The sequence below is a fragment of the Dendrobates tinctorius genome, unplaced genomic scaffold (genome assembly GCF_039654945.1).
Source record: "Dendrobates tinctorius isolate UK_male_01 unplaced genomic scaffold, ASM3965494v1 ptg000202l, whole genome shotgun sequence".
NCBI lineage: Eukaryota > Metazoa > Chordata > Amphibia > Anura > Dendrobatidae > Dendrobates > Dendrobates tinctorius.
Genome location: NW_027361869.1, coordinates 8519734 through 8536701, shown reverse-complemented (window position 1 = coordinate 8536701; position 16968 = coordinate 8519734). Strand labels below are relative to the sequence as shown.

The 16968-nt window shown below is 51.9% G+C and overlaps 1 protein-coding gene across 2 annotated transcripts in view; it reads left to right on the top strand.

Annotated features, from left to right (window-relative positions):
- The window catches only part of BRAT1 (BRCA1 associated ATM activator 1), a 71560-nt gene that overhangs the window by 5961 nt on the left and 48631 nt on the right, over positions 1-16968 (top strand). For both annotated transcript variants that reach the window (XM_073553720.1, XM_073553721.1), the window contains exon 7: positions 1415-1506. In XM_073553720.1, coding sequence (XP_073409821.1) covers positions 1415-1506 — 92 coding nt within the window. The remainder of the gene's footprint in view (positions 1-1414; positions 1507-16968) is intronic.

The following is a 16968-nucleotide window of genomic DNA, read 5'->3' as shown; positions in this document are numbered from 1 at the left end:
CAAAGTGGGTTGCGTAGGAGCTAAAGAGAGACAAAGCCAGAATCTCTCTGGGAAGAGGCTGCACAGGGTTGTCTGCACCAAACTGCAAGTATCACTGGTTGCTATGGATAATAGCTGTTTAGTGTGACCGAACTGGGACTAGTTCAGTCTTGTCTGAGTATCCAGGGTATTTATTGTTTATTTAGCAGCTGGACAAGGCTAAGGATTTTATGTTCATGGTTATATCTTTGGTGTTGTGCACCCTGAGAAAATAAACACTTTTGTTTTGGTATAAAAACCTTGTGGCTTCCTGTTCCTAGCAGCAACTCAAAATAATGAATACCTAATTAACATATGTGTAAAGAAACTCTTGTGAAATAAACTCAAATTATGTAGATTCCTTTTTCTTCCTTATTACTCTTATGGCAGCATTACACTCCCTTGGCATTGTCTCCAGCAGCTTCATCAGGTCGTCACCTGGGATGGCTTCCAACAGTCTTGAAGGAGTTTGCAGAATTGCTGAGCATTTATTGCTGCTTTGCCTTCATTCTGCGTCCAATTCATGTGAAACCATCTCCATTGGGTTGAGATTGGGGGATTGTGGATGGTCACAGCCTCCATCCCTCTCCTTCTTGGTCACATAACCCTTCACTTGTCTGGAGTGTTTTGGGTCATTGTCCTGTTGCAGCACAAACAATGATTCCACCACTAAGTACGGACCAGATGGGTTGACAAGTCGTTACTGAATGCTGTGGTCACCATACTAAGCAAGTGTGCCTAGCGTTTGGAATAAATCATCAGCAAATATTCCCCTGCTCTACTAAATCTCCCCTCCATGCTTCATTGTGGACACCACACATGTAGAAACCATCCTCTCCCCTTTTCTGCATCTCGTAAAGAGATGACGGTTGGTACTAAAAATCTCAAATCTTCACTCATCAGACCCACAGTATAAATTTCCACTAGTCTAATGTTCTGTCCATGTGCTGCTCAGCCCTAACAGGTCTTTTTCTTCTTTGTGGTGGTTTTTTTGCAGCAATTTGACCATAAAGGCTCGCTTCTTGCAGTCTCCTCTGTACATTGGCTGAGATGTGTCTGCTACTTGATGTCTGTGCATCATTTATAAGGTGCTGTCAATTTACATTTTTTCAGACCAGTAACTGATGAACTTGTCCTCTGCAGCAGAGGTAATTCTTGGTCTTTCTTTCCTGTGGCAATCCTGGCGAGAGTTTCATTGTCTAAGGTGCAACGCATAAGCTGTTTTGTTTCACACCTGATTCTTTAGTCCTTGTTTCCATATTTGTTCCTTTGTGGTTTTTGCTGCCGTCAGTCTGAACCTGCAGTGTCTACATTCCAATAAGAACTAGGGAAACCATGGCATGAACAGGTGTGTCCAAACTTTTGACTGGTACTGTATATTCTGTTTTCTTTGCAGTCCGCCGGATGTCTGCCAGCACGCTGTATGTGTACTACTTCAGCCAATAGACTATGTGCTGAAAGCGTCAACTACAGACTTTGGACAACCAGGTATGGGGTGTGCTGTGCTTGTTTGAAGAAAAAAAACATTAGAAAACTTGCCATTTTATCACTGACCAGAGTGGATATTTTAGACTCCTCCAAGAGAATGACAGGTAACACCACTGCATACAGCTGATGGCAAAGGATCCACCTATCACAATAGAGGATATCACAGCTCACTTCCTCCCTCTCTCTTCATAGTGACCTTTGCACATGCTCATTAGATGCTTCACTACAAAAGATAATGTCACAGTCAGTCTGTTGCTGCTAATGTATATGTGAATTTCTCCTTAGCCTCATTGGGGGACACAGATACTGTGGGTGTATGCTTTTGCTGCTAGGAGACTGACACTAAGTGAAAAAAAGAGGCTAGCTCCTCCTCCGCCGTATACACCCTCGCCCCTATTGCGGACGGAAATCAGTTTTTTGCTTAGTGTCCTTTGGAGGCACACACATCTGGTTTGCTCCAGAGTTTTTCTTTTCTTTTTTTTTTCTATGAAGATGAGACAGGGGCGACGGACCCTATTGAAAGGGTCCGATCTCCCCAAACCATCAACGGGCGAGCACGTGTTGAGTATCGCCTCCACGTACCCTCTCCCTCACCGTGGGACATATCTGGGCCGTTTTCCCCAGACTTTTTTTTTTTTCCTCTCATTGAAGATAAGACAGGGGCAACGGATCCTATTGAAAGGGTGCAATTTCCCCCAAACCATCAACGGGCGAGCACGTGTGAGTGGCCCTCCACGTATCCTCTCCCGTGACGTGGGACATGATGCCGGACTTAGCCCTGTCCACCCCTAGGTATTGAAATCACGGGCTGTACAGAGGCACGAGACTAGTCCGTGCGGCCCCCACTGCTCCACCAATGTTTAGACTGCGGTGCTGCAAGGCGGCGGACGGTCCCTCGCCTCACCCCCTGAAGGGGTTAGACAGAGCTAGGGTGCCTGCACCGTCCTATTTTTCAAGGCCCCCCTCACATACCTGAGCAGGGAAGCTGAAGAGGAGCGTCAGAGGTGGATGGCCTGGGAGGGCTCCTGTGGCAGGAATCCGAGGGCTGGAGCCCTTAGCCGGTGAACAGCAGCAGCCCCCTGGCAGTGAGTAGCGCCATTTTCGGTGCCGTGGGAGTGTGCCCCCCCGGCCGTTACCCCCCCGTCGCGGGCAGGCGATTAATTGAGGCCGCGGCTTTAGCTGGAGCTAGGCCGCGGCCGGAAGTCCCGCCTCCCAGCCCGCGCGTCACTTCCGGCGGCCCGCTTCTCAAGTCTGAGCGGCGGTGGGAGAAAATTTAACCCCCGGCTTCGGAGCGCGGCTAGGCCGCAAGGCCGGAAGTACCGTCCCCGCAGCGGTTCATCTGCTGCGGCCCGCTCCACAGCTGTGGCGCGCATTTTTGGATGAGGAAGAACTCGTGGGGGCACAGGACTGGGGTAAGTGCTGCCCGAGAGGCCACTCTGCGGGAAAAGAACGAGGTGCTACCTCCTCCCTCCCCAGTAGTCCGGTCAGATACGCACACCTTTTATTACGCTGCATGCATCTCTTGTCGGGCTGTGTTTCCGCGGGCGCAGAGCAAGCGATTATGCGAAGCCTGCAAGTCCGAACGCGCCCAGGAGCCCTCCCCTGCGACCGCGACCAATGTGCCGGATCCCCCGGAGTGGGCCCTATCACTGTCACAGTCCATGTCGTCGCTTACGAGGGCAACCGAGTCCCTTCAGGCCCCAGATAGAGGCAGGGACAGTGGCTCGTCGGCCTTAGAGGGAACCTCCACCTCACTAGAGCCTTCGGCCTGCAGGGGCCGCTCTCATGTCAGGCAGACCCGGGGGAAAAGAATCCACACGGTGTCGCCCAGTCCATCCGGTGCTTTGGCATCCGTAAGTTCTGCTTCTCGCTCCCCGTCACCAGTGGTTGACAGCGAGCAGTCCTCAGATTTCGACTCAGACTAGCCCCTTGACCTGGATACTCCAGGGTCACGTGAAACAGTGGACAGCCTCATAGAAGCCGTCAATCAGACCTTGGAGATTGAGGATGATCCCGCAGTGCCTACGGGGCATAAGGTGGCGTTTAAGCGAGTGAAGCGGCCGCACACAGTTTTTTTTTTTTCTTTTTTCTCTCACCCTGAGTTTGCGGACATAGTGCAGCGACACAGGGAACGACCAGACAGGCGTTTCTCTGGTCAAAAGGCACTCGAAGCAAGGTATCCATTTGCTCCGGACCTCCGTAAAAAATGGACGGAATCTCCGATGGTGGCTCCACACGTTTTGCGCCTAGCCACTAAAACTCTGTTATCCGTACCTAGTGGTTCTTCTATTAAGGATCCCACGGATCACCTCATGGAGAGCTTAGCTCGCTCAGTATATCAGGCGTCAGGGTCAGCACTCTCTCCCTCGTTCACAGCAACTTGGGTAGCCAAGGCCATGATCGCATTGTCAGAATCATTAAGCAAGGTTGCGCAGGAGCAAGATCTAGCTGCAGAGATATTGGAGATCGCGAGTCAGATGGCAGTGGCCGGAGACTACGTAATCAATGCATCTTTGGATGCGGCCAATTGCTTGGCACTTGCTGCCGCTAACGCAATTTCTATCAGAAGAGCTCTGTGGTTAAGGACATGGCGGGCCGATTCTACTTCCAAGAAGTCCTTGACTTCCCGGCCTTATCAGTGCGGCTGTCTATTTGGGGAGAAGTTAGATCAACTTATCTCCGACTTCACAGGAGGAAAGAGCGGTTTTCTCCCTCAACAGAAGGTCAAGCCGCCTTCTCGCCACCCTTTTCAGGCACGTTTTCGGGCCTTTCGCAACCCCGGGTGGTCCACAGCGGCCAATTCTGCAGCTTCAGGCCGCCCCAACCAGGATAGGGAGCGGCAGGTCTCATATAGAACCAACCCACTGGGGAGAATGCGTACTCAACAACCCAGATGGAGGGGATCCAGATCCCAAAGATCGTCAGCCAAATGACTCGAGGCGTTTGCCAGACGACACCAGCAAGGTGGGCGGCCGACTACTCTGGTTTCGCCACGTCTGGTTCAGTGCCGCACGCGACGCATGGGTAAAGGAGTTGGTAGCCTCAGGTTACAAAATAGAATTTGTCAGATACCCGCAAACGTTTTTTTCTTTCTCGGCTTCCCGGGGGGGGGGATACCCAGACAAGGGCTCTGTTAGGAGCTATCGAGGCGCTCCAGCACAACGGGGTCGTTGTTCCCGTGCCAGAGCACGAAAGAGCTCAGGGCTTCTATTCCAATCTGTTTGCGGTTCCCAAAAAGGACGGGTCTGTCAGGCCTGTTTTTGGACCTGAAGCTTCTGAACAAATTCATCAGGATCAGACATTTCCGGATGGAGTCTCTCCGGTCAGTCATATCGGCCATGGAGCAGGGAGAATACTTGGCCTCAATAGATATCCAGGACGCATATCTGCATATTCCCATTTTTCCTCATCAGAGGTTTCTACGCTTCGCCATCAGCGATCTACATTTTCAGTTCGTAGCACTATCTTTCGGGCTAGCCACGGCTCCCAGAGTGTTCACAAAGGTTATGGCAGTGGTCTTGGCCATACTGCATTCTTGAGGCATAGTCATCTTGCCTTATCTGGACGACCTCTTGGTCAACGGCCCTTCAATATGGGCATGCAAGGAAAATGTCAACGTCACGCCAGATACTCTTGCCCGCTTAGGGTGGTTGGTCAATGCGAAGTCGTCGTCCCTTGTGCCAACTTAAAAGATCTCCTTCCTAGGAATGATTCTCGACACTCGCCGAGGGTTGGTAATTCTCCCTCAGGAAAAGGAGCTAGCGCTCCGGCAGTCCCTCATACCATCCGATCCGGGATGAGGAGTCTAGGGAAAATGGTGGCAGCAATGGAAGCGGTACCATTCGCCCAGTTCCATCTTCGCCCCCTTCAGCACGCCCTGTTGTCAGCTTGGGACAAGAATCCTTTCACGCTCGATCGGCAGTGCCGACTGTCCTTTCAAGTCAGGCAGTCGCTCGGATGGTGGATAACCAGTTCCTTTCCCCCCAGACCATTGGTTGGTGATGACAACCGACGCCAGTCTCCTCGGCTGGGGAGCGGTGTTTCGCCACCACACGACCCAGAGGCGGTGGTCGCCACAGGAGGCACGCCTCCCGATCAACTTATTGGAGATACGAGCAATTTGGCTGGCTCTACAAAAGTTTCATCACTTTCTAGCAGGCCGCCTTGTCCGGATTCAATCAGACAACGCCACGGCGGTGGCTTACATAAATCACCAAGGGGGCACCCGCAGCAGAGCAACCAGGTGGGGCACGTTCTGCAGTGGGCCGAAGCAAACCACTCAGTGATTTTGTCTGTCCATATCCCGGGCGTGAAAAGTTGGGCGGCAGACTTTCTCAGCCAGCAGGGTCTTGCGTCCAGAGAGTGGTCTCTACATTCCGAAGTCTTCCGGCAGATTTGTCAGCTGTGGGGAACTCTGGATGTGGACCTGATGGCGTCCAGAATGAACGCCAAGGTGCCCACATATGTCGCTCGGGCCGGGGACCCGCAGGCAATCGCTGTGGACGCGTTGGTTCTGCCATGGAACCAGTTTCGCCTCCCATATCTATTTCCCTCGCTGCCACTATTTCCGAGGGTCATCAAGAAGATCAAGACGGAAGGGGTTCCGGCGATTCTGCTGGCGCCAGACTGGCCCCGTCGAGCATGGTACGCAGATCTAATGCAGCTGCTCGCCGACGTTCCTTGGCGCCTGCCAGAGCGCCCAGATCTACTTTCTCAAGGGCCAATTTGCCACCCGAACTCAGGGGCCCTGTGTTTGACGGCATGGCCGTTGAATCTTGGATTCTAACCCAGGCAGGGTTCGGGAGCAAGGTGGTCGCTACAATGATTAGCGCCTGGAAGCCTGCTTCAGCACGAATTTATCACCACACCTGGAAGGTGTTCTTTGCTTGGTGTCGAGGCCGCGGTGTTTCTCCGCTGAGATTCTCGATCCCCCAACATCTGACTTTTCTCCAGTCAGGCCTAGACTCGGGCTTAGCCCCAAGTTCCCTCAGGAGACAAATATCGGCCTTATCCATCCTGTTCCAGCGCAGAATTGCTACCAGTCTGCAGGTGAAGACTTTCATCCAGGGAGTCTCCCACTTGGTACCTCCCTATAAGGCGCCTATGGACGCTTGGGACCTTAACATGGTCCTAAGTGTTTTTCTGCAGGAAGCTCCATTTGAACCGCTTCAAGATATCTCCTTGAAGTACTTTTCCTGGAAAGTGGTGTTCCTAGTGGCCATCACTTCTATTAGGCGGGTTTCAGAACTGGCAGCCCTATCCTGCCAAGCCCCGTTCCTCACTTTCCATAAGGATAAGGTGGTGCTCAGACCAGCCCCTCCTTTTCTACCGAAAGTCGTGTCCTCTTTTCACATTAGTGAAGATGTTGTCTTGCCTTCATTTTGTCCAGCACCGTGTGGAAAAGGCTCTTCACACGTTAGACCTGGTAAGAGCCCTCCGGAGGTACGTGTCGAGGATGGCGCCCTTTCGTCAGACGGACACGCTGCTCGTGCTCCCTGAAGGGCGCAGGAAGGAACTCGCTGCCTCAAAATCTACCATAGCCAGGTAGATTCGTTTGACCATTCAGGAGTCCTACCGCATTAGAGGCACGCCGATTCCAGCAGGGATCAGAGCGCACTCTACTCGGGCAGTGGGCGCCTTGGGCTCTTCGACACCAGGCTTCGACGGAACAGGTTTGCAAGGCAGCAACCTGGTCCAGCCTGCACACATTTTGCCAAGCATTATAATATCCATGCTCAGGCCTCGGCGGATACGAGCCTGGGTAGAAGGATTCTCCAAGCAGCAGTGGCGCACCTTTAAACAAAAGGTGCACGTAGCTTGGATCGGTGAGTCAATCTCCCACCCAGGGACTGCTTTAGGACGTCCCACAGTATCTGTGTCCCCCAATGAGGTGAAGGAGAAACATGGATTTTTGTGATAACTCACCGTAAAATCCTTTTCTCCGAGACGCTCATTGGGGACACAGCACCCACCCTATTAGCCAGTTGGCTCTTGTTTTGTTTAAATTTATATGCATTTACTAATTTGATATAAGGGTGGTGTTTTGGACATGTTGTACCTGTATTAAGGCTGATTTTGTTGTCCTCCTACTGATTTGGCACCAAACTGATTTCCGCCCGCAATAGGGGTGAGGGTGTATACGGCGAAAGAGGAGCTAACCTCTTTTTTTTCACTTAGTGTCAGCCTCCTGGCGGCAGAAGCATACACCCACAGTATCTGTGTCCCCCAATGAGCGTCTCGGAGAAAAGGATTTTACGGTGAGTTATCACAAAAATCCATGTTTCCTGAAAGAAAAGGAATGGCCTCCGTGACCGCTGTGAATCCTGCAACATGTTTTATTTTTTTATACATCTTTTTTTTTTTAATTTTGATACTAGCTGAAGAGCCCGGGCATAGTAACTAACTGTGGTTGGTTATAACAAATTATAATTATCCTCCATCCCATAGTCCCGTTCCCATATACCCATCATACATATCCACCATCCCATAGGCCCGTGCTCATATACCCATCATACATATCCTCCATCCCATAGTCCAGTGCCCATATACCCATCACACATCCTCCATCCCATAGTCCAGTGCCCATATACCCATCACACATCCTCCATCCCATAGTCCCGTGCCCATATACCCATCATACATATCCTCCATCCCATAGTCCCGTGCCCATATACCCATCACACATCCTCCATCCCATAGTCCCGTGCCCATATACCCGTCATACATATCCTCCATCCCATAGTCCAGTGTCCATATACCCATCATACATATCCTCCATCCCATAGTCCAGTGTCCATATACCCATTATGACATCATCATCACCATGGCAACCATTATGACATAACCGTCACCATAGCAACCTATTAAGACATCATCATCACCATGGCAACCATTGTGACAGCATATTCGCCATTGCAACCTATTATAACATTAGCGTCGCCATGGCAACCATTATGTCATCCTATTGAGGGGCGGGGCTTGCAACCTATGATGACATCAGTGTCGCCATAGCAACCATTATGACATCTTAATGAGGGTCGGGGCTTGAAACACACACACACACACACACACACACACACACACACACACACACACACACACACACACACACACACACACACACACACACACTTTTTCCCCATTATGTAGATAGGGGCAAAATTGTTTGGTGAATTGCAAGGCGCAGGGTTAAAATTTTCCCTTCACCCATGACAGCACCACCTGTCATGGTGAAGGGAGGGAGATCCGCCCCGCCAGGACAGGAACCTACTGAGATATAAGGGGCGGCACCTCTCCCCCGCTTCAGTTGGGTTCCTGTCCTGGAAGGAACCCCACTGTCAGCGGTGCCTGTCATGGGCAAAAGAATAAAAGAAAAAAAAGAAAGGGAACCCAGGCCCGTCCCGGCGCGGGAAGAACAGGTATCTTACCTGTAGCGCCGGCCGTTGGGTGCTGGAGGCACAGTCCCCGGGCCCTCCGGGGTGCCGGGTTCGTGTGGGCACAGGTGGGATCCCCAGTGGCTGCGGGAAGCCCCCACCGCGCCGCCCTCCCCTCGCGGGTGCCCGCATCTCGATCCCCGAGGCAGGGGAGAGACGCCGACGTTTTCTGGCCACTGACGTCAGCGGCGCAGAGGATTGTGGGTGTGCCCGCTGATGTCAGCATCAGGCGACGGTGTCATGGCGCCCGGTGCGATGCCGGCCGGCTTTTTCTGAAGGTAGTCGGCCGGCGGTCGCAGGGGGGAGGGGAGGCAGCTAATTGGAGGCCACTCACAGGACGGAGGCATATTTAAAACGAGGACTGCGGTGGGGCAGACGGTGCAGCGATGGAGTCAGAGCAGGAGAGGTCCGTGTCTCTGCCGCCTTCACAGCCCTCCGGCCGCAAACATGGAAGCCGCTCAAGCAGCAGCCGCAGGTCGGGAGAATCCTCGAGATCCAGAGAGCACAGGTCACGTGCTCCGACGCAGCCTCCGAGTCCAGTACCCTTGATGGCGGGTGGTGAGTGATCTTCGTGAAAGCTAGCATTTGTGTTAATAGGGTTTCCCTGTCAGTGTTTGACCCCGTAGGAAAGGCCCAAGAAGGCAGGAAGCAAGAGAAATAATAGGGACTGTGCCATATGTAAAGCACCCTTAACAAGAGACTGGCAGGAAGACCTCTGTGCCAGTTGTATTCAGCGAACTATGGCGGAGGAAGCGCCTAGTTTTGCGGCTAATCTGATATCGGCCCTTAGGTCGGAGATGGAGGGTTCAATTAAGACCCTATTTAAAAAAAAAAGAGGAAAGGTAGAAAGGATCCCCCTAGTTCTCCCTCAAATTCCTCTTCGGCCTCGTCTCAATCGGAACAGGCATCCTCATCAGACTCCTCAGACAGCGACACTGGGTAAGCCATGTTTTCCGGTGGAAGACACAGATGCCCTCCTAAAGGCCATTAGAGCAACAATGGGCCTGCAGGAAGAGAAGGCGACAAAAACCCTAGAAGACGTTATGTTTGGGGGGCTCCAGGAGAGGAAAAAGCGTACCTTTCCGGTGAACGAGAAGATCCAGGCCCTTATTGAGAGAGAGTGGAGGAAACCTGAAAATCATGGTCTCTTCCCTCCACCTCTAAGAGGCGATACCCTTTTGAACACAAGGACGCGGAAATATGGGACAAGGTCCCAAAAATAGACGCAGCCGTATCCAGATCCTCTAAAAAATCAGCCCTGCCCCTGGAAGATTCAGGGGTTCTTAGAGACCCGCTAGATAAAAAAGCAGACTCATATCTGAGGCATGCATGGGAAGCGACTGCGGGAGGATTAAAGCCGGCAATAGCGGGCACCTGCACGGCACGCTCCCTCATGATCTGGCTGCAGCAGTTGGAAGAGAATCTAGCATCAAGGGTCCCGAGAGAGAAGATATTGGCGGATATGTATCTCTTGCATGGGGCAGCAGCTTTTTTTAGCGGATACCTCGGAGGATTTTATGAGGTTAACGGCCAGAGCAGCAAATTTGTCAAATGCTTCTAGACGAGCACTGTGGCTTAAAGGCTGTCCGGGTGACCTGCAATCTAAGGCTAAACTGTGCTCTCTCCCCTGTGATGGGAGATTCTTATTCGGAAAGAACTTAGACAACATCCTAGAGAAAGCGAGCGATAGGAAGAAAGGCTTCCCCAGGTTCCCAACAGAGCAGAGAAGACAGCCCTTTCGGAGAGGCGGAAGGTTCAATAGGGGGCGTCCTCCGGCCGATAGAAGGAGATGGGAGGACAAAAGGAAAAAAGAGTCAGGCTTTATGTTTGGTGGAGGTACCTCCACCTCGAAAAAGTCACCACAATGACGCCAGTATTCCAGTAGGGGGGAGATTGGCACTCTTTTCCCAGGCCTGGGAAAAGATCTCCAATACCTGGATCCTAGTCATCTTAAGAGAAGGCCTGAAAATCCTCTTTGTTCACCAACCAAAGCCCGTGTTCGTAGTTACCCCTATCAGAACAGCGGCTGAAGAACAGTTGGCCTTGGAAACAGAGATCCTGACCATAATAGACAAACAGGTCCTCTACGAAGTCCCGGACACACAGAAGGGAAGAGGTTTCTATTCACTTTTTTTAATCAAGAAACCGGACCAATCGTTCAGGACAATTATAAACCTCAGAAGACTCAATCGGTGGATAGGGAATCAGACCGTCAAGATGGAGTCGGTGACTACGGCCATAAAGCTACTACATCAAGATTGCTTTATGGCTGTAGTCGATCTGAAGGATGCATATTATCATATCCCTATCCATCCAGATTACCAAAAATACTTGAGGGTAGCACTTTATATTCAAGGCATACTGAAGCACTTCCAGTTCACAGCTCTTCCGTTTGGTATATCCATAGCCCAGAGAGTTTTCACCAAGGTCATAGCGGAGGTAACAGCTTTCCTTCGGATTCAAGATACAGTCATAATACCCTATCTGGACGATTTCCCCAGAGTGGGCAACTCCGAGGACCAATGCACTATGCGGTTGAGTCAGGTGACCGACACCTTACAAGAATTAGGGTGGATAATAAATTTCAAAAAATCAAAACTACAACCCCTAAAGCAACAGACCTTCCTGAGATTTATCCTGGACTCAGATTGACAGCTGTGTCTGCTTCCGGAGGCCAAAAAAGAGAAGGTGCGGAACATGGCCTTGTCAGCCCGAGACCAACCTCAGATGACGTTGAAAGCAATGTCTCTACTAGGCACTCTGACGTCCTGTATTCCTGCGGTCAGGTGGGCACAAATTCATACCCGTCAACTCCAGTGGGAGATACTAGCAGCACAAAGATCGCTAGGAGGGCGTTTAGAAGGAGGTCTAGAGCTTTCATTAGAGACCAGAGACTCTCTCAACTGGTGGCTGGACAGTGCAGATTTGACCACGGGGATACCTTGGGACAAACAGGCGATAGATGTGATTCTAACGGACGCAAGCTCCCTGGGGTGGGGGGCGCACCTAAGGGGTCACGTAGGCCAGGGGTCCTGGACACCTCAAGAAAGGAGGGCATCCTCCAATCTCAGAATTGTGGGCTGTGAACAAAGCCCTAACCCACTTCTTTCCCCAACTCAGGGGTCGCGAAGTCAGCATCATGTCAGACAACAAAGTGACGGTGGCATACATCAACTACCAAGGGGGGACAAAATCATATTCCCTAATGAAAGCAGCAGACGACATCCTAGGCAAGGCAGAACAACACTTAAACTCCTTAACAGCCTTACACATAAAAGGGGCAGAAAACATAGAGGCCGATTTTCTAAGCCGCAATACTCTGAGGCAGGGAGAATGGGTCCTAAATTGGTCCATTTTTCAATTGATAATGCAGCTTTGGGGAGTACCAGTGATAGACCTCTTTGCCAACAAACACAACAGGCAAACACAAAGGTTTTGCTCCCTAAACCCAAGGGAAGATCCATGGGCAGTGGACTCTCTGCACATCCAGTGGAACTTCAAGCTGGCCTATGCGTTTCCCCCAGTCTCTATGATTACAACAGTGGTCAAGAAGATCAGGACCGATCAAGCCAGAGTAATTCTTATAGCCCCATTCTGGCCAAAAAGGCCCTGGTTTGCTCTACTACAGAGAATGTCCGTCTCCGATCCATGGGTTCTGCCAGAAATCCCGGACCTCCTAGCCCAGAGCCCGATATTCCATGCCCAAGTCAAGGGATTCCATCTGACGGCATGGAATTTGAAAGGTCGCTTTTAAAGGGTAGAGGGTTCTCCCCGGAGTTGGTGGCCACCCAGCTTAAAAGTAGGAAACCGGTGACAACTAACATCTACGGCAGAACATGGAATAAATTCCTACAGTTCCTAGGTAAGCCGTTAGAACAAGAACCCCCGATTAGTGTCATCTTGGAGTTTTTGCAAGCAGGTTTACAGCTAGGATTAGCGGTAAATACGCTTAAGGTTCTGGTATCTGCTCTAGGGGCTCTCTATAACTGCAACATGGCAGCAAATAGATGGATAGCCAGATTCATCAAATCATGTCATAGGGCTAAACCTATTCCAATACCCAGGATAGCTCCTTGGGATTTAAACCTAGTACTAGAGGCCCTTACAAAAAAACCATATGAACCATTACATCAGCTCCCTGTAAAATTTCTTACCCTAAAAACAATCATTTTAGTGGCCCTTACTTCAGCCTGTAGAGTAAGCGACCTGCAGGCTCTCTCAGTAAATCCACCCTATACACAAGTTTTTCAAGACAGGGTGGTGCTAAGGACAGACCCCGCTTATCTGCCTAAGGTAGCGTCAGATTTCCATCGGGGTCAAGAGATTATCCTCCCATCCTTCTGTGATAATCCAAAGAATCCAGGGGAAGAAAAGTTCCATAGTTTGGACGTTGAGAGCCCTACTAGAATACATATCTGTCACCAGCCAGTGGAGAAAGTCCCAGTCCCTATTCGTAGCTTTTCAGGGTGCCAGGAAAGGCTATGGGGTTTCGAAAGGGACTATTGCTAGATGGATTAGGGAGACCATTAGTGTAGCCTACTCAGCTAGTGGTATCCCGATTCCTGACGGCATCAAGGCTCATTCCACCAGAGCCGTGGCAACCTCCTGGGCTGAAAAGGCAGAGGTATCGATTGAACAGATTTGTAAGGCCGCTACCTGGGCCTCACCTTCAACCTTCTTTAAGCACTATAGATTAAATCTATCCTCCTCTGCTGACTTAACCTTTGGTAGAAGGGTGCTGCAAGCGGTGGTCCCTCCCTAAGGTGTTTCAAAGTCTCCAAAAGTCTCTCAGGTGGTGCTGTCATGGGTGAAGGGAAAACCACCATGGTTACTTACCGGTAGCCGTTTTTTCCGGAACCCATGACAGCACCCGTATATTCCCCCCCTTTTCACTGTATGGGTGTGCACAATTAGCAGGGTGCTTTGTGTGATGTGGTGTTGGATTAATATGTAACTAACTGGGAAGTCCTCTCAATGCTCTGTAACCCAACTGAAGCGGGGGAGAGGTGCCGCCCCTTATATCTCAGTAGGTTCCTGTCCTGGCGGGGCGGATCCCTCTCTCAGGTGATGCTGTCATGGGTTCCGGAAAAACCGGCTACCGGTAAGTAACCATGGTGGTTTCGCCTCACAACATAGCCTATGACGTTCTTGGGGTCCAGACGTGTGACTGTGCCAAATTTTGTGGCTGTAGCTGCGACGGTGCAGATGCCTATCCCGGACATAGACACAGACACACACACACACAACATACATACACACCCACATTGAGCTTTATATATTAGAGTGTGACAAAAAAAAAGTAAAAAAAAAAAAAATATGCATTTCTCCTTCGTCTCATTGGGGGACACAGGTACTGTGGGTATGTATGCTACTGCCATCTGGAGGCTGACACTAGGCAAACAACACAAGGTTAGCTCCTCCCCCGCCGTATACCTCCATCGCCCTGATTGCGGGCGGAAGCCAGTTTTTGCTTAGTGTCTATGGAGGCACACGTCTGGTCCTTTTTCTCCAGACTTTTATCTTTTTTTTTGTCCATGAAGATTAGACAGGGGCAATGGATCCTATTGAAAGGGTCCGATTTCCCCAAACCATCAACGGGCGAGCACGTGCGAGTGTCGTCTCCACGTATCCTTTCCCGCGACGTGGGACAAATCTGGGCAATTTCCCCAGAACTTTTTTGTTTTCTTTCTTTATTTTTTCTAAGAAGAGGAGACGGGGCAACGGATCCTATTGAAAGGGTCCGATTTCCCCAAACCATCAACGGGCGAACACGTGCGAATGTCGTCTCCACGTATCCTTTCCCGCGACGTGGGACATGATGCCGGACCTAGCCCTGACCACCCCTAACTAGAGAAACTGTGGGCTATTCAGAGGCACAAGACGGTCCGAGCGGCCCCCACTGCTCCACCAATGCAAGACGAAGGTGCTGCAAGGACGCGGACGGTCCCTCTCCTCGGCTGAAGCTGGACGGAGTTAGGGTGCCTGCACCGTCCAGGATCCCCTCACCAGCCCCCTGCTCCCTGGTTTGTTGTCCGCCCTAAAGGGCCTACCTGGATCCTGTTTACAGCGATTCAATTTACGGGCGTGCGGGGGGCTCCTGGGCAGCAGCGGCAGGCAGTGGTGTGCGTCTCCCTAGGGCCTCCTCGTATCCATAGGAAGAGTAGCGGTTCTTGCCGTCAGCACGCCGCGGCGTGCCACCGCCGCCGCAGCATTTTGCAGCGCCGCCGGCTAGGGAGAAAAATTTAGCCCCCGGCTTTTTTGCCAGTGTTAGGCCGCGGCGCGCCATCGCCGCCGCCGACCCTGACCCGGTGGACAGTAACTGAGGCCCCGGCTTTTTGGCCAGGGTTAGGCTGTCGCCGCTGTGGCGCCGCGGGCGGTGGGGGAAAATTGAGCCCCCAGCTTTTTGCTGGTGTAGGCTGCGGCGGAAGTACCGCCCTCGGCGCGATGCGTCACTTCCGGTGGCCCACCCCTTGGAGCGCTGGGCGGGCGCCGGATGAATCCAGGCCCCGGCTTTAGTGCGGGGTAGGCCGCGACCAGGAAAGAGGTCGGCTTACCCCACAGAGACACAGAAGGTCGGGCACGCAGTCGGGGGACACAGGTCGGGTAAGTGCAGGGGGCGGAGGCCGCTAAAACAGCAAGGGGGCCTCTTCTCCCCCACCCCTCCCCTCGCATAGAGGAAGGAGGATAAAAAAAAAAGCATTTTTGGGTTTGGATATATAAAACGCCTAGCAGGCTCAATATGGCTGGGAAAGGGAAGACGCACACTTTTCGCTACGCTGCATGCACTTCTTGTAAGGCCCCGTTTCCACGAGCACAGAGCGCCAAAGTGTGCGAGGCCTGCGACTCCGACCGCGCCCAGGAGCCTCCCTCGGCGACTGAATCCAGAGAAACGAATCCTCCGGAATGGGCGCTATCATTATCCCAGTCTATGGCTTCACTTACAAAGACGATCGAGTACCTTGACGCCCCAAAGGGAGGCAAGGATAGTGACTCGCTTATCTGGGAAGGGTCCTCCACCTCACAGGAACCTTCGGCCTGCAGGGGCCGTTCCCATGCCAAACAGAGGCAAAGGAAACAAACCCATATGAGGTCTCCCGGCTTATCCGGTGCCTCGGCATCGGGGAGTTCAGCATCACGCTCCAATTCACCAGCGAGCGGGAGCGGGCAGAGTTTGGATCGTGACTCAGACGAGCCACTTGATCTAGATACCCCGGGATGCCGGGAGACCGTGGACAGCCTCATTGAAGCAGTCAATCAAACCCTGGGGATTGAAGATGATGCTACCTTGGCCGCAAGCCATAAGGTAGCCTTTAAGCGGGCCAAGCACCCGCATAGAGTATTTGGCACTCACCCAGAATTTGAGGATATAGTGCAGCGCCACAGAGAACGCCCAGACAAGCGTTTATCGGGTCAGAAACCTATAGAGGCGAGATACCCATTTGCCCCGGAACTCTGTAAGAAATGGGCAGAATCCCCAGTGGTGGACCCGCCAGGGTCACGCCTGGCCTCGAAGTTCTTGTTGTCGGTGCCTAGCGGCTCGTCCATCAAGGACCCCACGGATCGGCTCATAGAGGGTTTGGCGCGATCAGTTTTTGAGCCATCGGATTCGGCGCTCGCCCCTTCGTTCGCGGCGACGTGGGTAGCCAAGGCCATGATGTCATGGTCAGAGTCTTTGAATAACGCCTTGCAGGATAGAGGCCTACCTGTGGAGGTGTCTGAGGTCGCAAGTCAGATTACTATGGCTGGAGACTACTTAATTAATGCTTCTTTGGATGCGGCTAATTGTGCAGTGTTTGCGGCCGCTAACGCGATAGCCATTAGGAGGGCCCTCTGGTTGAGAACTTGGCGAGCCGATTCAATTTCCAAGAAGTCCTTGACTTCCTTGCCCTATCAGGGAAGGCCGCCTGTTCGGGGAGAAGTTGGATCGGCTCATCTCCGATGCGACAGGAGGGAAAAGTAGCTTCCTCCCGCAAAAAAAGGCGAAACAGCTTTTTCGTCAGGTCCAGACACGTTTACGAGCCGTTTGCAA